The sequence below is a fragment of the Oncorhynchus gorbuscha genome, linkage group LG25 (genome assembly GCF_021184085.1).
Source record: "Oncorhynchus gorbuscha isolate QuinsamMale2020 ecotype Even-year linkage group LG25, OgorEven_v1.0, whole genome shotgun sequence".
Taxonomy (NCBI): Eukaryota; Metazoa; Chordata; class Actinopteri; order Salmoniformes; family Salmonidae; genus Oncorhynchus; species Oncorhynchus gorbuscha.
The window spans coordinates 22,962,736-22,984,884 of record NC_060197.1 but is presented as its reverse complement, the minus strand read 5'-3'; the positions used below and the strand labels follow the sequence as shown (position 1 = coordinate 22,984,884).

Sequence of the window (22,149 nt, the reverse complement as noted above, 5' to 3'; positions counted from 1 at the left end):
CTACCCTAAGCCGACTGCAAGAGAATTTGGCAGTACGTCACAATCTGCCTCATAACCGCAGACCATGTGTAACCCCATCAGCCCAGGACCTCCACATCCGGCTTCTTCACCTGCGGGAATGTCTCAGCCCAGCCACCTGGACAGTTGATGAAATTGTGGGTTTGCACAATTGAAGATTTTCTGCACAAGCAGTCTCAGGGAAGCTCATCTGAGCGCTCGTTGTCCTCACCAGGGTCTCGACCTGACAGCAGTTCGGCGTTGTAACCGACTTCAGTGGGGACATTATCACCATCGATGGCCATTGGTACACTGGAGAAGTGTGCTCTTCACGGATGAATCCTAGTTTCAACTGCACCGGGCAGATGGCATACGGCGTCATGTGGGTGAGCGGTTTGCTGATGTCAACGTTGTGAACAGAGTGCCCCATGGTGGCGGTGGGGTTATGGTAAGGGCAGGCATAGACTACAGGCAACAAACACAATTGCATTTTAACAATGGCAATTTGAAAGCACAAAGGTACCATGACAAGATCCAGAGGCCCATTGTCATGCCATTCATTCGGCGCTATCCCGTTTCAGCATGATATTGCACGGCCCCATGTCGCAAGGATCTGTCACACAAAACCTGGAAGATGAAAATGTCCCAGTTCTTCCATGACCTGCATATTCAACAGCCATGTCACCCATTGAGCATGTTTGGGATGCTCTGGATCAACGTGTACGATAACTTAGCACAGCCATTGAAGAGGAGTGGGACAACATTCCATAGGCCACAATCAACAGCCTGATAAACTCAATGTGAAGATGTGTTGCGCTGCATGAGGCAAATGGTGGTCACACCAGATACTGACTGGTTTTCTGTTCCATGCTCCTACCTTTGTTTTTAAGGTATCTGTTACCAACAGATGCAGATCTGTATTCCCAGTCATGTGAAATCCATAGATTAGGCCCTAATGAATTTATTTAAATTGACTGATTTCCTTATATGAACTGTAACTCAGTAAAATCTTTGAAATTGTTGCATGTTGCATTTATATTTTTGTTCAGTGTACATCAGTTACTGTACTTGTACAAAGTAAAAAATAAAAATAGATTTTTGTCTTTTACATTTTTCGCTAAAAATAATCAACCAACTAACACAATCAAACAACAAAGTCTTCTGCGATGTGGTTATTTTTCCCTTGCAGTGTCGTTTTTTTAACTTTCCGCCGCTTATTGAGGCCAAAGACTTCCAAAGTGCTGCATTCTGGTGAGGCATTAGGGAGCCGCTAGTGCCCTCATTCTTTCCCCACCACCACCTTTCAAACATGGGTGACCCCGCACAAGCCTTCGAAGTCATATCTATTCATTCTCTTGTATGGCGTTGCCATATCCAGTATGGTGACCGTTTTAAAACAAGCGTAACCCACACGAAGAGTCTTCACCAAAACGAACCCACAGCAACCCATCAACAGTTTCCTTTCCCCATCTTTCTCCCCCCTGACGACGAATCAGGATTGGACTTTCCCACGCCACAACAAATCAGGTGCTTCCTTTTTCCTGCCACAACCAAATAGGGTGCTTTCTTTCCCTTTCTCCCCGCCACAGAGGAACGATAACAAAGACAAAATGTATAGTTTGAGCAGAGAGGAAGAGGTGAAGCGAGAGGTTTCACTCCTGCCAAAATATATTTCAAAAATTGCCCAATGTTTTTTTATGGGCTAATTTTTGACCTAAGCTTGTCGCCTGCCTTTCTGCCTTTGGGTCAACAACTCCCATTGCTGGGGCAGAGACATGAGCATCTCATTATATACAGATCTCTGGTTTGGGTACAAAACGTCTACCTGAGGTTGAACCTCAGGTGGTCAAAGGCACAGAACTGGACCCGACCAGCGGTCCCGAGAACACTGGACCTGCCCTTTAAAAAGAGTTACTAAACATTTCTAGACTTCTTTTTACTAATCTTATCCCAAATTGTATCTCAAACTCTATGGTAGTTATTGTACAAAGAACTGTATCTTGTCTGAGAATACTTGGGACACCTTATTGTTGTCCCTTGAAAGTTTTTAAGCTATTCTGGACTTTTCCACCGATCTTACCTCACCTCTGGTTGTTGCTCTTGTCAAAATAACTTTTTCCTGCCCATAGTCTTTTGGAGAATACTCTGTGGAAGTCCTAAAACCTTTCAAATCAAGCAAACTTGATCTAAACCATTTTGCTCCCTGGACTGAGATAAAATGTTGAGACAAATGTTTAAAGACGGAATGAGTAGTAGGCAAAACAGCGCCTCTGTCCGCCCCACGGCCGTTGTTATCGTTTTTGTTTTGTTGACGAAGCAGAGCTGGGGAGCGTTGCAGATCGTGGTAAAAAAAAAAAAAGCATTACATATGCTTCTATTCATGTGCAATGATGTCGGAGGGAAATAACCAGAATTAGTTGTTTGCAGTAACTTCTTTGTTGTTATAATCGCAAATGGACGTGGCAGTTTCACCATTAGGGATTTCAGGTTTAAGTTTATGCCAAGAGGAGTTTGACTGGTTTTAAGGTGACAGGTTCTAAGGTTCTCAAGTTTTAGGTTGGCAAAATGAGTCCTGTTGATGCAGAACTTTATTGGACTGACTGAGTGGACCTAGCCTGGTGCCAGATCGGTTTGTGCTGTCTTGCCAATTCCTATGGTCATTGTCATACTTGACATGCATGAGTTCGCAAGATAGCACTAACAGATCTGGGACCAGGCTCGGGTGGACATTGTTGGAGATAAAACTCACAGCTCCTCGAATAAAAACCAATACAACTCAGTGTCATGTCTCTCCAAAGACCTTCTACAGTAAAATACATGGGGATACTAGGCCCACTGGACATCTCATAGAGTGGACTACAGACAACCCCTGATAAATGCAAGGACTTAGGGCTGTTACGAATGTATGCAATAAACTGAAGGACGCAGATATTCAGAGAATTTAAGTGAGTTGGGACTGGGGAACTGCAGGGTTTGTACTTACCCAACTTATGGGAGTTACCCAACTTATTACTGAAGTTTCTCTAGTTTGTTATCCAAACTTAACTGGTTGACTGGACTGGTATTGCTCATAGAGGACATCTGTACAGGTGCACACTGATTTAAGTCAGCCAAATGCACTAATAGTCAAAACTTTCCCTTTTTGTTTGTCATAACAGTTTAACAATGCCCTTTTCAGGTCTTGGAGTTGACACAGTATACAGAGTTCAAGAGGAGCAGGGGCTATGTTCCCATTCTTTACTCTTCTGGAAGTGTGCACTCATTCACCCACCCCCCCAGATTGGACTGGTGTGAGTAATACGATGGAAACTCCCTCCAGCCTGCTTTTACCGATGCAATGCATAAGCATGATGGGGAGTAAATGAGTGCACACTATGTAAAGTGTAGAGAATCATAATGCAGCCATTGAGTTTTAACCCTTCACACGTCCTTTATAGTTTATCTACAACACACTGAGTATTTATTTTATTTCGTATTAAGGCTTCTCTGTTTTTGCAGGAAAAAAACAACGTTATACAAAAGTTGTCAAAAGGCTGTACTGTGACATATTGCATAATCACCATAGTTACGTTTTTGTTATGGTCATACGTCATGATTTCCATGTTATTTATCATCTCCATTATTACTTTACTAACGCTATGTACAAAAAAACAACTTATTGTGTCTGTGTCAGGGTCAAATTACATGTCGATTCAGGAAGTGAATTGAAATTCTAATTCAAGAATCGGTAAAGTTCCTATTTTGGAATAAATTTCACTTTTCAACTCTTAAATTAGGAATTATATTTCCTTTGATTCATTGACTCAATTAATATCGAAGTAACCTCAACCCTGACGAACAAACACACACTCACGTGTGTGTGTTTGAGTACCCCACTCAGAAAGGGGTGTGCAGGTGATTGATGTGCTGCGTGGGCGAGGCCGCATTGGAGGCAGAGCTATTTGATAGGTGGGAGGAGTTAGGGGAGGAGTCAGTGAGCTGCAGTTCCTCTAGTTTCTTCAGGTATTCATCTCTCAGTGCCAGGAGCTCCATGTAACGCTGTTCCACTGGACTCTGCTGCTGTAGAATAGAGTAGAGACAGATAGAGTAGAGTATGATAGGATCAAATAGATTACAACCACCACCAGGTGGAAGCAAAGAGAGAGAAATGAGAGGAGGGAGATGGATGGATGGAGAACGAGTAGGGAGAGAGAGAGAGAGAGGGGGGTAGGGAGCAGAATGAGGAGGGGAGAGTGAGAGAGGGGTAGGGAGCAGAATGAGGAGGGGAGAGTGAGAGAGGGGGTAGGGAGCAGAATGAGGAGGGAGAGTGAGAGAGGGGGTAGGGAGCAGAATGAGGAGGGGAGAGTGAGAGAGGGGGTAGGGAGCAGAATGAGGAGGGGAGAGTGAGAGAGGGGGTAGGGAGCAGAATGAGGAGGGGAGAGTGAGAGAGGGGGTAGAGAGAGGAGGTGTGGGGGAAGAGAGAAAAAAAGATTTGAATGATATGCAAACAATGAAAAAGATCAGCATATAAACAGAGGTATTGACAGATTTTTTCTTTTAACATGTACATTCTACGCACATTTTACATACAAAGCATTTTTTTCCCACAGTAGTTACAGTATATAGCAGGAATATAGTTATTTGATATACATTACATCTGGATAGATAGTACTTAAACACATACAGCAGGGGTGTCAAACTCATTCCTGCTGATCTTTGTTTTTTCCTTATAATTAAGCCCGAGACAACCAGGTGAGGGGAGTTCTTTACTAATTAGCGACCTTATTTCAACCTAATACAAGAGAAGAGTGAAAACCCACAGAAACATGGCCCTACGTGGAGTGAGTTTGACAAGTGACATACTGTATACATTATATATAGTGTTTTCAGTCAACTATTACAGTATATTCGGAAAGTATTCAGATCTACACACAATACGCCATGACAAAGCAAAAACAGGTTTTTAGACATTTTTGAACATTCATAAAAATAAAGACTGAAAAATCACATTTACATAAGTATTCAGACCCTTTACTCAGTACTTTGTTGAAGCACTTTTGGCAGCGATTACAGGCTCGAGTCTTCTTGGGTAGGACGCTACAAGCTTTGGGGTTTCAATATTCTCTGCAGATCCTCTCAAGCTCTGTCAGGTAGGATAGGGAGTGTTGCTGCACAGCTATTTTCAGGTCTCTCCAGAGATGTTCGATCGGGTTAGGTCTCTGGCTGGGCCACTCAAGGACATTCAGAGACTTGTCCCAAAGCCACTCCTGCATTGTCTTGGCTGTGTGCTTAGTGTCATTGTCCTGTTCATCAAGAGTATTTATCTGGTCAATACGTCAGTGTGTTATACAGTTGAAGTTGGAAGTTTACATACAGTTCGGTTGGAGACATTAAAACTTGCTTTTCAACCACTCCACAAATATCTTGTTAACAAACGGGTTTGTCGGGTTAAGACATCTACTTTGTGCATGGCAAGTCATTTTCCAACAATTGTTTTCAGACAGATTATGTCACTTATAATTCACTGTATAACAATTCCAGAAGTTTGCATACACTAAGTTGACTGTGCCTTTAAACAGCTTGGAAAATTCTAGAAAATGCTGTCATGGCTTTAGAAGCTTCTGGTAGGCTAATTGACATCATTTGAGTCAATTGGAGGTGTACCTGTGGATGTATTTCAAGGCCTACCTTCAAACTCAATGCCTCTTTGCTTAACATCATGGGACAATCAAAAGAAATCAGCCAAGACCTCAGAAAAAAATGTGTAAACCTCCACAAGTCTGGTTCATCCTTGGGAGCAATTTCCAAACACCTGAAGGTACCATGTTCATCTGTATAAACAATAGTACGCAAGTACAAACACCAAGGGACCACGCAGCCGTCATACCGCTCAGGAAGGAGACGCGTTCTGTCTCCTAGAGATGAACGTGCCTTGGTGCGAAAAAAGTGCAAATCAATCCCAGAACAGCAGCAAAGGACCTTGTGAAGATGCTGGAGGAAACCGGTACAAAAGTATCTATATTCACAGTAAAACAAGTCCTATATTGACATTACCTGAAAGGCCGCTCAGCAAGGAAGAAGTCACTGCTCCAAAACCACCATAAAAAAGCCAGACTACGGTTTGCAACTGCACATGGGGACAAAGATCGTACTTTTGGAGAAATGTCCGCTGGTCTGATGAAACAAATTGAACTGCCATAATGACCATCTTTATGTTAGGAGGAAAAAGGGGGAGGCTTGTAAGCCGAAGAACATCATCCCAACCGTGAAGCACGGTTGTGGGGGTGCTTTGCATTAGCATACAGTAGATGGTATCGAGTACAGTATATACATATGAGATGAGTATGTAGACAAAGTAAACAAAGTGGCATAGTTAAAGTGGCTAGTGATACATGTATTACATAAGGATGCAATCGATGATGTAGAGTACAGTATATACGTATGCATATGAGATTAATAATGTAGGGTAAGTAACATTATATAAGGTAGCATTGTTTAAAGTGGCTAGTGATATATTTACATCATTTCCCATCAATTCCCATTATTAAAGTGGCTGGAGTTGGGTCAGTGTCAATGACAGTGTGTTGGCAGCAGCCACTCAATGTTAGTGGTGGCTGTTTAACAGTCTGATGGCCTTGAGATAGAAGCTGTTTTTCAGTCTCTCGGTCCCAGCTTTGATGCACCTGTACTGACCTCGCATTCTGGATGATAGCGGGGTGAACAGGCAGTGGTTCGGGTGGTTGATGTCCTTGATGATCTTTTTATTTTATTTTAATTTTTTAAGCCATTTAGCAGACGCTTTTATCCAAAGCGACTTACAGTCATGTGTGCATACATTCTACGTATGGGTGGTCCCGGGGATCGAACCCACTACCCTGGCGTTACAAGCGCCATGCTCTACCAACTGAGCTACAGAAGGACCGTCTTTATGGCCTTCCTGTAACATCGGGTGGTGTAGGTGTCCTGGAGGGCAGGTAGTTTGCCCCCGGTGATGCGTTGTGCAGACCTCACTACCCTCTGGAGAGCCTTACGGTTGAGGGCGGAGCAGTTGCCGTACCAGGCGGTGATACAGCCCGCCAGGATGCTCTCGATTGTGCATCTGTTGAAGTTTGTGAGTGCTTTTGGTGACAAGCCAAATTTCTTCAGCCTCCTGAGGTTTAAGAGGCGCTGCTGCGCCTTCTTCACGACGCTGTCAGTGTGAGTGGACCAATTCAGTTTGTCTGTGATGTGTATGCCGAGGAACTTAAAACTTGCTACCCTCTCCACTACTGTTCCATCGATGTTGATAGGGGGGTGTTCCCTCTGCTGTTTCCTGAAGTCCACAATCATCTCCTTAGTTTTGTTGACGTTGAGTGTGAGGTTATTTTCCTGACACCATACTCCAAGGGCCCTCACCTCCTCCCTGTAGGCCATCTCGTCGTTGTTGGTAATCAAGCCTACCACTGTTGTGTCGTCCGCAAACTTGATGATTGAGTTGGAGGCGTGCGTGGTCACGCAGTCGTGGGTGAACAGGGAGTACAGGAGAGGGCTCAGAACGCACCCTTGTGGGGCCCCCGTGTTGAGGATCAGCGGGGAGGAGATGTTGTTGCCTACCCTCACCACCTGGGGGCGGCCCGTCAGGAATCCAGTACCCAGTTGCACAGGGCGGGGTCGAGACCCAGGGTCTCGAGCTTGATGACGAGCTTGGAGGGTACTATGGTGTTGAATGCCGAGCTGTAGTCGATGAACAGCATTCTCACATAGGTATTCCTCTTGTCCAGGTGGGTTAGGGCAGTGTGCAGTGTGGTTGAGATTGCATCGTCTGTGGACCTATTTGGGCGGTAAGCAAATTGGAGTGGGTCTAGGATGTCAGGTAGGGTGGAGGTGATATGGTCCTTGACTAGTCTCTCAAAGCACTTCATGATGACGGAAGTGAGTGCTACGGGGCGGTAATATATGCCATTTAGCAGACACTTTTATCCAAAGCGACTTACAGTCATGTGTGCATACATTCTACGTATGGGTGGTCCCGGGAATCGAACCTACTACCCTGGCGTTACAAGCGCCATGCTCTACCAACTGAGCTACAGAAGGACCATATGGTCCTTGACTAGTCTCTCAAAGCACTTCATGATGACGGAAGTGAGTGCTACGGGGCGGTAGTCGTTTAGCTCAGTTACCTTAGCTTTCTTGGGAACAGGAACAATGGTGGCCCTCTTGAAGCATGTGGGAACAGCAGACTGGTATAGGGATTGATTGAATATGTCCGTAAACACACCGGCCAGCTGGTCTGCGCAAGCTCTGAGGGCGCGGCTGGGGATGCCGTCTGGGCCTGCAGCCTTGCGAGGGTTAACACGTTTAAATGTCTTACTCACCTCGACTGCAGTGAAGGAGAGACCGCATGTTTTCGTTGCAGGCCGTGTCAGTGGCACTGTATTGTCCTCAAAGCGGGCCACCACCATGCTTCACCGTAGGCATGGTGCCAGGTTTCCTCCAGAGGTAATGCTTGGCATTCAGGCCAAAGAGTTCAATCTTAATTTCATCAGACCAGAGAATCTGGTTTCCCATTTTACTGAGAGTCCTTTAGGTGCCTTTTGGCAGACTCCAAGCGGGCTGTCGTGTCTTTTACTGAGGAGTGGCTTCTCTCTACCATAAAGTCCTGATTAGTGGAGTGCTGCAGAGATGGTTATCCTTCTGGAAGGTTCTCCCATCTCCACAGAGGAACTTTGGAGCTCTGTCAGAGTGACCATCAGGTTCTTGGTCACCTCCCTGACCAAGGCCCATCTCCCCCAACTGCTCAGTTTGGCAGAGTTTTGTGGTTCCAAACTTCTTCAATTTAAGAATGATGGAGGCCACTGTGTTCTTGGGGACCTTCAATGCTGCAGAAATGTTTTGGTACCCTTCCCCAGATCTGTGCCTCGACATAATCCTGTCTCGGAGCTCTACAGATAATTCCTTCAACCTCATGGCTTGGTTTTTGATCTGACATGCACTGTCAACTGTGGGACCTTACATAGACAGGTGGGTGCCTTTCCAAATCAATTAAATTTACCACAGATGGACTCCAATCAAGTTGTAGAAACATCTAAAGGATGATCAATGGAAACAGGATGCACCTGATCTCAATTTCGAGTCTCATAGCAAAGGGTCTGAATACTTATGTAAATAAGTACCCTATATTTTCTAACTGTTCTGTTTCACATACAGTACATTCAAAACCTTTCTAAATCGCATAGTATGTACAGATTGTAAGATAAGGATGAAAATGTTTCCTATAAATATTATTATATTGAAGATTGATTGACTATGGCTTTCCAAATCTCCGAACAGTGCTATTTGTAGGGTTCATTTGGGGTAAATTTTGTGTTTTCAAGCCATTAATGAATCTTACCAGAAACTAGTTACATAATGCAGGTGCAATATCAGAATAAGTGATCTAATGATTTAAGATGGTTGTACGCCCATAACATTCTGTTGTTGGCAATAATTTTGTATAATAATTTTAATAGAATCAAGCGCGTTGTTTTGTGTATCACTTGAATCGGCACATTGACAATCTCTTCCCAACTACTTTTTCAACCTGTATGGCACCGCTGTCAACATGTTGGTCCTCAAATGAAATGGTTATATAGGTCCATGGGGCGACGCACAATTGGCCTAGTGTTGTCCGGGTTAGGGAGGGTTTGGCCGGTAGGGATATCCTTGTCTCATCACGCACTAGCGACTCCTGTGGCGGGCCGGGCGCAGTGCACACTGACCAGGTCGCTAGGTGCACGGTGTTTCCTCAGACACATTGGTGCGGCTGGCTTCCGGGTTGGATGCACGCTGTGTTAAGAAGCAGTGCAGTATGGTTGGTTTGTGTATCGGAGGACGCATGACTCTCAACCTTAGTCTCTCCCGAGACCGTACAGGAGTTGTAGCGATGAGACAAGACAGTAACTACTAACAATTGGATACTACAAAATATATATATATATTTTTTTTTTAAAGACTGCCCAAATGTGCATAATTGGTTAATTAATAACTTTATGTTCATAACTCTGCACTCTCCTCAAACAATAGCATGGTATTCTTTCAATGTTATAGCACTGTAATAGTAAATTGGACAGTGCAGTTAGAGTAACAAGAATTTAAGCTTTCTGCCAATATCAGATATGTCTATGTCCTGGGAAATGTTCATGTTACTTACAACCTCATGCTAATCGCATTAGTGCACATTAGCTCAACCGTCTAGCGGGTGGGACACCAATCGGTAGAGATCCTTAACATCACAACACGGGGTCCTGTTTCAGTTATAGTGAAATCAGACCTTCTTGCTGACTACCAGATAGTTCACAATTTTTGTAGGAGTGGTTCAAATTTTTGTAGGAGTGGTTCATCCAGCCCTGGAGTTTTCCCTGGCTTAAAGGCTTTAACTGCATCAAGAAGTTCCTCCATCACCAATTTGTACATCACACAAGTCTTTCGGTACAGCTGTTCATTTTACAGTATTAGGAAAAAAATCCTTACAGTTAACTTCAGTTAGTGGAAATGGCTGGAGTCTGACAATTTTTAGGGCCTTCATCTGACACTGCCTGGTATAGAGGTCCTGAACGGCAGGAAGCTTGGCCCCGGTGATGTACTGGGCCGGGCCATACGCACTACCCTCTGTAGTGTCGGGGGCCGAGCAGTTGCCATACCAGGCAACTGCTCAGGATCATCAGGATGCTCTCAATGGTGCAGCTGTAAAACCTTTTGAGGATCTGAGGACCCATGACCAATCTTTTCAGTCTCCAGAGGGGGAATGGGTTTTGTCGTGCCCTCTTCATGAATGTCCTGGTGTGCTTGGACCATGTTAGTTTGTTGGTGATGTGGACGCTAAGGAACATGAAGCTCTCAACCTGCTCCACTACAACCCCGTCGATGAGAATGGAGGCGTGCTCGGTCCTCCTTTTCTTGTAGTCCACAATCATCTCCTTTGTCTTGATCACGTTGAGAGAGAGGTTGTTGTCCTTTCACCACATGGTCAGGTCTCTGACCTCCTCCCTATTACATTTATGTTATAAATTTGTAACATCAGTTGTGATCGTTATAACAGTATTAGTTTTGGCCTTATGAACCAGGTCTAGATAACGATACAGTATATTAGCTGGACTAAATGTGTGTTATGACTGTGTAATGTCAGTTGTCATAAGCGGCCATTATGACAGTGGTATGTAGCCTTAATACAGAGGGTAAAGTGTAACAGTACTTTCATTTATTCTTCATCCATCCTCCCATCCCGCTCTACCTGTTGTCGTATGCGTGGGTTCCAGCGGATGTAATAAGTCACCCAAAGCTCTAGGTGTCTCATGCTGGCTACGGGGTAGAGGACCCTACTGGACTCAGGAGTGTAGAAGGGGTTCAGGTAGGAAGTAGAGTCACTGTTCACCAACGACCACAGGGACACTGTCTTAGACCGTACCTCCTGGAGAGAGAGAAGTAGAGAAGAAGAAAAATGATTGGTTGAGAGAGAGAGAGCGAGAGAGAGAGAGCGAGAGAGAGAGAGCGAGAGAGAGAGCGAGAGCGAGAGCGAGAGCGAGAGCGAGAGCGAGAGCGAGAGCGAGAGCGAGAGCGAGAGCGAGAGCGAGAGCGAGAGCGAGAGCGAGAGCGAGAGAGAGAGAGAGAGAGAGAGAAGGATGGAGGAAGAGGGAAAAGGTTCAGGTTCACCAATAACCACAGAGAAACCGTCTTAGACAGCACCACCTGGTGAAAACAATAACACTTTAGTTAAAGAGAGAGAGAGAGAGAGAGAGAGAGAGAGAGAGGTGGGAAGTATCACTGTTCACCAACGACCACAGAGACATCGTATTACACCGAACCTCCATGAGAGGGAGATGGAAGGGAAGAATACAAATTGAGAGAGAGGGGTGTAGAAAGGGTTGAGGTTAGGAGGACTGTTGACTTAACGTAGCAGGGGTAGAAAGGGTTGAGGTTAGGAGGACTGTTGACCTAACGTAGCAGGGGTAGAAAGGGTTGAGGTTAGGAGGACTGTTGACCTAACGTAGCAGGGGTAGAAAGGGTTGAGGTTAGGAGGACTGTTGACCTAACGTAGCAGGTGTAGAAAGGGTTGAGGTTAAGAGGACTGTTGACCTAACGTAGCAGGGGTAGAAAGGGTTGAGGTTAGGAGGACTGTTGACCTAACGTAGAAAGGGTAGAAAGGGTTGAGGTTAGGAGGACTGTTGACCTAACGTAGCAGGGGTAGAAAGGGTTGAGGTTAGGAGGACTGTTGACCTAACGTAGCAGGGGTAGAAAGGGTTGAGGTTAGGAGGACTGTTGACCTAATGTCGCAGGGGTAGAAAGGGTTGAGGTTAGGAGGACTGTTGACCTAACCTAACGTAGCAGGGGTAGAAAGGGTTGAGGTTAGGAGGACTGGTGACCTAACGTCGCAGGGGTAGAAAGGGTTGAGGTTAGGAGGACTGTTGTCCTAACCTTACGTAGCAGGGGTAGAAAGGGTTGAGGTTAGGAGCACTGTTGACCTAACGTAGCATGGGTAGAAAGGGTTGAGGTTAGGAGGACTGTTGACCTAATCTAACGTAGCAGGGGTAGAAAGGGTTGAGGTTAGGAGGACTGTTGACCTAACCTAACGTAGCAGGGGTAGAAAGGGTTGAGGTTAGGAGGACTGTTGACCTAACGTAGCAGGGGTAGAAAGGGTTGAGGTTAGGAGGACTGTTGACCTAACGTAGCAGGTGTAGAAAGGGTTGAGGTTAGGAGGACTGTTGACTTAACGTAGCAGGGGTAGAAAGGGTTGAGGTTAGGAGGACTGTTGACCTAACGTAGCAGGGGTAGAAAGGGTTGAGGTTAGGAGGACTGTTGACCTAACGTAGCAGGTGTAGAAAGGGTTGAGGTTAGGAGGACTGTTGACCTAACGTAGCAGGGGTAGAAAGGGTTGAGGTTAGGAGGACTGTTGACCTAACCTAACGTAGCAGGGGTAGAAAGGGTTGAGGTTAGGAGGACTGTTGACCTAACGTAGCAGGGGTAGAAAGGGTTGAGGTTAGGAGGACTGTTGACCTAACGTAGCAGGTGTAGAAAGGGTTGAGGTTAGGAGGACTGTTGACTTAACGTAGCAGGGGTAGAAAGGGTTGAGGTTAGGAGGACTGTTGACCTAACGTAGCAGGGGTAGAAAGGGTTGAGGTTAGGAGGACTGTTGACCTAACGTAGCAGGTGTAGAAAGGGTTGAGGTTAGGAGGACTGTTGACCTAACGTAGCAGGGGTAGAAAGGGTTGAGGTTAGGAGGACTGTTGACCTAACGTAGAAAGGGTAGAAAGGGTTGAGGTTAGGAGGACTGTTGACCTAACGTAGCAGGGGTAGAAAGGGTTGAGGTTAGGAGGACTGTTGACCTAACGTAGCAGGGGTAGAAAGGGTTGAGGTTAGGAGGACTGTTGACCTAACGTCGCAGGGGTAGAAAGGGTTGAGGTTAGGAGGACTGTTGACCTAACCTAACGTAGCAGGGGTAGAAAGGGTTGAGGTTAGGAGGACTGGTGACCTAACGTCGCAGGGGTAGAAAGGGTTGAGGTTAGGAGGACTGTTGTCCTAACCTTACGTAGCAGGGGTAGAAAGGGTTGAGGTTAGGAGCACTGTTGACCTAACGTAGCATGGGTAGAAAGGGTTGAGGTTAGGAGGACTGTTGACCTAACCTAACGTAGCAGGGGTAGAAAGGGTTGAGGTTAGGAGGACTGTTGACCTAACCTAACGTAGCAGGGGTAGAAAGGGTTGAGGTTAGGAGGACTGTTGACCTAACGTAGCATGGGTAGAAAGGGTTGAGGTTAGGAGGACTGTTGACCTAACCTAACGTAGCAGGGGTAGAAAGGGTTGAGGTTAGGAGGACTGTTGACCTAACCTAACGTAGCAGGGGTAGAAAGGGTTGAGGTTAGGAGGACTGTTGACCTAACCTAACGTAGCAGGGGTAGAAAGGGTTGAGGTTAGGAGGACTGTTGACCTAACCTAACGTAGCAGGGGTAGAAAGACGCCTGAGCCTAGTTCACACTTCTGTTAGGTTGAAAATACCGTATCCCTGATAACGTTTTCTGGCGACTCCGCATAGGCTACTTTTGACCAGGGACCACAGAGACACGTCTCTCCTGGAGAGAGAGGGATGGATAGTGGGAGAAAGATCAGACGTTTTTATCCAACGCAACCTACAGGTAATATATATATTTAGCTTATGGCCCATGCTTGAATCAAACCCTGAATTACCTGAGCCATTGGCACCACAGATAGATGGAGAGCAAACTAAAGAAAGAGCGAATACAGTAATGAGTCTCTGGACCAATAATTAGACTCTTGTGCAGTCTACAAATGTTTACACTGGGATGTAAAGGGAGAGGTGTGTGTAGATAAGAGGGTATCTGTGTTTTCTAGATGTGCTGTTACGCAGACAGTCTGTTTGTGTCAGAGTGAGTGCAGTGTGTACTAATGTGTGTTGCATCCCCCATAGTGCATTGTTATTGTCTGTTTGAAACTCAGAACCAGTAATGCGTCCCGTCTTTCTCCCTCTCTCTTCTGCTCTACTTCACATGATCAGGATGGAGAGAAGGAGGGGGAGGGAGCGTGGTGGGACAAAGAGAGTGAGAGAGAAATATTATAGACAGGGAAAGGGTTGGTAGAGAGAAATATTGTAGAGAGAAGAGAGGGTGTATTGGAAAGGAGGAAATTACCAAAAGATAGAGAAGTGGGGCTCTGACTCATTATGTTGTGGTCTCAGATACTTGCAGTTGTAGAGGAACAGAGAGAGTGATAAACAGAGGGAGAAAAATAGATGGAGGAGAGAATGAGGAAAGTGACAGCATAACTTACGTTGGTGTCCCAGGTGCTCTCACAGTTGTAGAGGAAGAGAGAGAAAGGAAGAGAGAGAGAGGAAGAGAGAGAGAGAGAGAGAGAGGGGGGGGAGAGAGAGAGAGAGGGGGAGAGAGAGAGGGGGAGAGAGAGAGAAAGGAAGCGAGAGAAAGGAAGAGAGAGAGAGATAAAGAGATATAAAGAGAGATAAAGAGAGAGAGGCAGAAACAGAGATAGAGAGAGCAATAAAACAGATAGTAACAGTCTGACTTACGTTGGTGTCCCTGGCGCTCTCACAGTTGTAGAGGAAGGTTCCAAAGCGACAGCTGAACAGGTGATCCAGGATGGTCATTAGGAGCCGCTCGTTGAACTCAAACGCTGTCGGGAACTGATGGGGAAATAAGGAAAGAAGAGAGAAGAAAGAGAAATGTAACGCCTGGATGGCTTTCACTTCAGCAGTGATAAATTCACGAACGTATTTGACGAAAATTATGGACTCCTCTTTAAATCTACGTATTTCTCCAAAGCACAGTTGTCCTGAGTCTGCACAACACTTCCAGGACTTAGGATCAAGTGAGATACTCAAGTTTGTTAATACTATATCTCTTGACACATTGATGAAAATAGTCTAGCTTCTAAACCTTTAAGCTTGCATCCTGAACCCTTTTCCAACTAAACTACTGAAAGAGCTGCTTCCTGTGTTTGGCCCTCCTATGTTGAGCATAATAAACGGCTCCCTATCCACCGGATATGTACCAAACTCACTAAAAGTGACAGCAATAAAGCCTCTCTTGAAAAAGCCAAACCTTGACCCAGAAGATAGAAAAAAAAGATAAAAAAGATAAAAAAACGAATCGGCCCATATCGAATCTCCCATTCCTCTCAAATCTTTTGGAAAAAGCTGTTGCGCAGCAACTCACTGCCTTCCTGAAGAATAACAATGTATACGAAACGCTTCAGTCTGGTTTTAGACCCCATCATAGCACTGAGACTGCACTCATGAAGGTGGTAAATTACCTTTTAATGGTGTCAGACCAAGGCTCTGCATCTGTCCTCGTGCTCCTAGACCTTAGTGCTGCTTTTGATACCATTGATCACCACATTATTTTGGAGAGATTGGAAACCCAAATTGGTCTACACGGACAAGTTCTCGCCTGGTTTAGATCTTATCTGTCGGAAAGATAACAGTTTGTCTCTGTGGATGGTCTGTCCTGACAAATCAACTGTACATTTCGGTGTTCCTCAAGGTTCCGTTTTAGGACCACTATTGTTTTCACTATATATTTTACCTCATTCGGAAACATAATGCTAACTTTCCCTGCTATGCAGACGATATACAGCTGTACATTTTGATGAAACATGGTGAAGCCCCAAAATCGGACAAAACAGAGACGCAAGTTTTAGGTACCAAGAAACAAAGAGATCTTCTGTGGGATCTAACAATTAATCTTGATGGTTGTACAGTCGTCTCAAATAAAACTGTAAAGGACCTTGGCGTTACTCTGGGCCCTCATCTCTCTTTTGACGAATATATCAAGACGGTTTCCAGGACAGATTTTTCCATCTACGTAACATTGCAAAAATCTGAAATTCTTTGTCCAAAAATGATGCAGAGAAATTTATCCATGCTTTTGTCACATCTAGATTAGACTACTGCAATGTTCTACTTTCTGGCTACTCGGATAAAGCACTAAATAAACCTCAGTTAGTGCTAAACACAGCTGCTAGAATCTTGATTAGAACCAACATTTTTTATCATATTACTCCAGTGCTAGCCTCTCTAGACTGGTTTCCTGTTAAGGTTATGGCTGATTTCAAGGTTTTACTGCTAACCTACAAAGCACTGCATGGGATTTCTCCTACCCATCTTTCCGATTTGGTCCTGCCGTACATACCTACACATACTCTACGGTCACAAGACGCTGGCCTCCTTACTGTCCCTAGAATTTCTAAGCAAACAGCTGGAGGCAGGGCTTTCTCCTATAGAGATACATTTTTATGGAATGGTCTGCCTATCCATGTGAGAGACGCAGACTCTGTCTCGACCTTTAAGTCCTTATTGAAGACTCATCTCTTCAGTAGGTCCTATGATTGAGTGTAGTCTGGCCCAGGGGTGTTAAAGTGAATGGACGAACCACCCTTGCCGTCTCTGCCTTGCCGGTTCCTATCTCTACACTGGGATTCTCTGCCTCTAACCCTATTACGAGGGCTGAGTCACTAGCTTACTGGTGCTCTTCCATGCCGTCCCTAGGAGGGTGCGTCACTTGAGTAGGTTGAGTCTATGAACGTGATCTTCCTGTCCGGGTTGGCGGCCCCCCCAGGGTTTGTGCCGTGGGGGAGATCTTTGTGGGCTATACTCAGCCTTGTCTCAGGGTAGTAAGTTGGTGGTTGAAGATATCCCTCTAGTGGGCTGTGATTGGGCAAACTGGGTGGGGATATATCCTGCCTGGTTGGCCCTGTCTGGGGGTATAGTCGAACGGGGCCACAGTGTCCCCCGACCCCTCCGGTCTCAGCCTCCAGTAATTATGCTGCAATAGTTTATGTGTCGTGGGGCTAGGGTCAGTATGTTATATCTGGATTATTTCTTTTGTCTTCTGTCTGTATGAATTTAAGTATGCTCCCTCTAATTTTCTCTCTTCTCGAGGAGGACCTGAGCCCTAAGGACCATGCCTGAGCCCTGAGGACTTTTTCATTTTTTTTATTTCACCTTTATTTAACCAGGTAGGCTAGTTGAGAACAAGTTCTCATTTGCAACTGCGACCTGGCCAATATAAAGAATAGCAGTGTGAACAGACAACACAGAGTTACACATGGAGTAAACAATTAACAAGTCAATAACACAGTAGGAAAAAAAGAGAGTCTATATACATTGTGTGCAAAAGGCATGAGGAGGTAGGCGAATAATTACAATTTTGCAGATGAACACTGGAGTGATAAATGATCAGATCGTCATGTACAGGTAGAGATATTGGTGTGCAAAAGAGCAGAAAAGTAAATAAATAAAAACAGTATGGGGATGAGGTAGGTAAAAATGGGTGGGCTATTTACCAATGGACTATGTACAGCTGCAGCGATCGGTTAGCTGCTCAGATAACAGATGTTTGAAGTTGGTGAGGGAGACAAAAGTCTCCAACTTCAGCGATTTTTGCAATTCGTTCCAGTCACAGGCAGCAGACTACCTGGCCTGATGACTCCTTGCTGTCCCCAGTTCACCTGGTCATGCTGCTGCTCCAGTTTCAACGGTTCTGCCTGCAGCTATGGAACTCTGACCTGTTCACCGGACGTGCTGCCTTGTCCCAGACCTGCTGTTTTTGACTCTCTCTCAACTGCACCTGCTGTCTTCTAACTCTGAATGATCGGCTATGAAAAGTCACATGACATTTACTCCTGAGGTGCTGACCTGTTGCACCCTCTACAACCACGGTGATTATTATTATTTGACCCTGCTGGTCATCTATGAACGTTTGAACATCTTGGCCATGTTCTGTTATAATCTCCACCTGGCACAGCCAGAAGAGGACTGGCCACCCCTCAGAGCCTGGTTCCTCTCTAGGTTTCTTCCTAGGTTCCTGCTGTTCTAGGGCGTTTTTCCTAGCCACCGTGCTTCTACATTTGCATGGCAAGCTGTTTGGGGTTTTAGGCTGCGTTTCTGTATAGCACTTTATGACATCGGCTGATGTAAAAAGGGCTTCATAAATAAATTTGATTGCCTGACTGGTTTGAAAACAACTTGAAGGCTGTCTCAGTTAACATTTCCTTGATTCCTTGCATCCTCTCTCCTTACTTCCTTCTCAAAACCCATTGGAGAAGAAGGGCACGAGAGGGACCTTAGGCCTTCTCACCAATATGGTTGAGAAGGTGGAGATAGACAAATTGAGATAGAGTCGTAGCCAAACACAGGTGAGTGTGTGTGTGTACCTACCTGTTTGGTCATCTGCCAGACACAGTCTATGAACTGTACAAAGATAGGAGACCTATCCTGGTCTGCATGGTTCTTATCCCCGTGTCCTATCCTCTACACATACACAGACAGAGAAACGATATGGCGTGTTATCAGCTTCCTGTCACTGTAGCTTGTACTTTTAGGTCATTTACATACTTTAAGACAGAGGTGATATCTATGCAATCACACAGTCATAACATTGCAGAGAGTATATGTGCCGTCAACAGGGAAGAAAACTCTGAACATGTACAGCACAGAGTGGTTTTCCTGATCATAAATGTGATTAAATGTCCACGAGGAGAAAAAAAGTATTTGTCTGACTTACAGAGGCAAACTTGTGTCCGAAGCTGATCCACTCCTTCTCCAGCAGCACCTGAATGAATTAATAAATGTATATTTATACATCTAGTTGCCTCGTCAATTTGAGTACAACAATTCATACATACCCGGATTCCATTGAGTGTGTGAGTGGCTGTCCCCTCTTCTTCCCGTACCTCTTCCCCTTCCCCTTCTCTTCTCTTCCACCCACCCTTCCTCCCTCCATCCCTCCTACTCACCTGAAAGCCCCTGAGGGTGCTGTAGTGGCTGTCCCCTCTTCATCACCCATTCTCTTGCTCCCACCCTCCCTCCCTCTCCCCTTTCCCCTTCTCTCCCATCCTTCGTACTCACCTGGAAGCCCCTGAGGGTGCGGTAGTGGCTGTCAAGCATCAGCATGGCCAGAGAGGTGAGCTGGGCTGTCCGGTCCCACCCATCACTACAGTGGACCACCACAGAGTTACCCCCCGATATCTTATCTGCTACCTGGATGGCTCCAGAGAGGACGAGCTGGAGAGAGGAGGAGAGTAAGAGCGTAAGAGAGAGTGAGAAAGAACAAGAGCGTTAAAGTCACTACAGTGGACCACCACACTGTTACCCCCACTGATCTTATCTGCTACCTGGATGGCTCCCAATTACACCAGCTAGAGGAGAGGGGTGTTGAGGTGTGTGTGTGTGCCAGGGTTGGGCTCAATTCTAATTGAAGGCAGTCAATTCAGGAAGCAAACTGAAATTCCAATTCAATGATTGACAAAGACTTCTAGATAAACTGAAACGGAGAAGTCATTTATTTTTTTATTCAAATCACTTCCTGAATTGACTGACTTCAATTCGAATTGAGCCCAACCCTGGTGCATGCACATCCCTACCTTGATGTGTTCGAGCCAGTGTGTGGACTCCAGACTAGACAGCCAGTGTGACTCCTCTACGTTGGGATAGACGATGTCCTTTAGCTTCTTCAGTGACTCTCTCATGACGTGGATGTTGTGTATGTCCAGAAACACCAGCTCAGCGTTCTGATAAGTGTCGTCTCCTTCGTAACCCCCACCCGTGGCCTATAGGGATGGAATAGAGGTCAGAGGTTAAGGTTAGAGAGTGATGTCATCATTCATGGACAACAACAAAAACCACTGGCCCTGTTTGAATATTGAAAAGAAATTACAAGGGACATTTTGAGAACTTAAGGAACATCAGGTACTGCTGGAATGTCTACCAATGGCTTGTCCATATTTTTGTTAGAAATTACACTGGTCACTCTAAACATTTATCAAGTATTTATAAACTATAAATAGGCCTCGTCTAAAGTGATGGCTTGCAAAAAGATTTCACTAATGATTAGTAAATGGCTTATTGTTTTATTTATCCGTTATTTTACCAGGTAAGTTGACTGAGAACATGTTTTCATTTGCAGCAACGACCTGGGGAATAGTTACAGGGGAGAGGAGGGGGATGAATGAGCCAATTGTAAACTGGGGATTATTAGGTGACCGTGATGGTTTGAGGGCCAGATTGGGAATTTAGCCAGAATTTAGCCACTCTTACGATAAGTGCCATAGGATCTTTAATAACAGGACACCCATTTAACGTCCCATCCGAAAGACGGCACCCTACATAGGGCAGTGTCCCCAATCACTGCCCTGGGGCATTGGGATATTTTTTAGACCAGAGGATAGAGTGCCTCCTACTAGCCCTTTAACACCACTTCCAACAGCATCTGGTCTCCCATCCAGGGACTGACCAGGACCAACCCTGCTTAGCTTCAGAAGCAAGCCAGCAGTGGTATGCAGTGGTATGCTGCTGGCTAAAGGACCTACAGTTCTGGAAAAAATTAAGAGGCCACTGCAAAATGATCAGTTTCTCCGGTTTTACTATTTATAGGTATGTGTTTGCGTAAAATTTACATTTTTGTTTGATTCAAAACACTACAGACAACATTTCTCCCAAATTACAAATATTGTTATTCAGAGCATTTATTTGCAGAAAATGACAACGGGTCAAAATAACAAAAACAATGCAGTGTTGTCAGACCTCAAAAAATGACAATATTTTTTATTTGGAATTTGGGAGAAATGTTGTCAGTAGTTTATATAATAAAACAAAAATGTTAATTTTTACCAAAACACATACCTGTAAAACTAGAGAAACGGATCATTTTGCAGTGGTCTCAATTTTTTCCAGAGCTGTATATTCAAAATCTTAGAAATGATCTTAGGAATCATAACATACTTTAAAAAGTTGTTTAGAAATGTGAATAAATGTGTTTACTAACATTTACAAATGTGGGCGTAAGGATTATTAAATGATGAATAAACTATTTACTAAACCATTATAAATGCCTTATTCCAAGGTGTTATTATAAAGTGTTACCCATTCCTCACTTGAGGGTGTTCAAACAGGGCCATTAGTAAATGCTTTGGGCTTTTGATCAGTCCATGACACACACACACTGCAGGCACAATGTGCAGAGGGCAGGTAGCTGTTAAAGGCCTCTCACTTGGGTGTCATAGATTCCATATCAGTAGAGTCCAAACACACTCACACACAGTGTAGTTGTTGTGGCCTCTTAGCTTCTAAACTCTACATCCTCGATTCTGACACCCGTAAACAATGTAAGAGACTACTAGCAAGGCCCTACAGTAGACAACAAGAGATACACAACAGTCCATTCTATGTGGATGTCTAAAAGACACCATCACCAACACACCTCCTTCCAGAACATTGCACCGTATGACTCTTTGTCTGTATGTAGCAAAGCTTTGCTGTGATGTAGGAGCTCACATTAAAAAAAACTCAATACCAAAGATTCCTCGCTAGCTTTTCTGTACATGTTAATAAAAAGGGTGGCAGTGTCCCTTATATGATCCATTGACCCCACTGTGACCTTTGTCCCCTGACCTTGTTGGCAACGGCGTTGACACTGGGCCGTGCGTCGTAGATGGTGAGCTTGGCAGTGCCGTTGGCCTCCCGGATCACATCCAGGTAGCGCTCGTCGTCCTTGTTCCTCTTCCCAGACATCCCCACCAGGGGCTGGGAGCAGCGGCAGATAACGGCCTGGTTCTCACGGTGGATCCAGGATAGGACCTAGGAGAGAGGCGAGAAAGAAAGACGCAGTGTTAGAGTGAGCGAGAGAGAGGGTTAGGTAA

The 22,149-nt window shown here is 45.0% G+C and overlaps 1 protein-coding gene across 2 annotated transcripts in view; it reads right to left on the bottom strand.

Annotated features, from left to right (window-relative positions):
* Positions 1 to 974: 974 nt before the first annotated feature.
* Positions 975 to 22,149, bottom strand: part of LOC124013781 (myotubularin-like) — a 54,984-nt gene continuing 33,809 nt past the window's right edge. Inside the window, exons 9-16 of one of the 2 annotated variants that reach the window (XM_046328291.1) lie at positions 21,902 to 22,087; positions 19,876 to 20,061; positions 19,361 to 19,516; positions 19,017 to 19,064; positions 18,671 to 18,763; positions 15,023 to 15,136; positions 11,225 to 11,401; positions 975 to 4,056 (exon numbers count right to left, since the gene is read on the bottom strand). In XM_046328291.1, coding sequence (XP_046184247.1) covers positions 3,874 to 4,056; positions 11,225 to 11,401; positions 15,023 to 15,136; positions 18,671 to 18,763; positions 19,017 to 19,064; positions 19,361 to 19,516; positions 19,876 to 20,061; positions 21,902 to 22,087 — 1,143 coding nt within the window. In that variant the 3' untranslated portion in view covers positions 975 to 3,873. The remainder of the gene's footprint in view (positions 4,057 to 11,224; positions 11,402 to 15,022; positions 15,137 to 18,670; positions 18,764 to 19,016; positions 19,065 to 19,360; positions 19,517 to 19,875; positions 20,062 to 21,901; positions 22,088 to 22,149) is intronic. The other variant, XM_046328293.1, reaches the window with a different exon arrangement.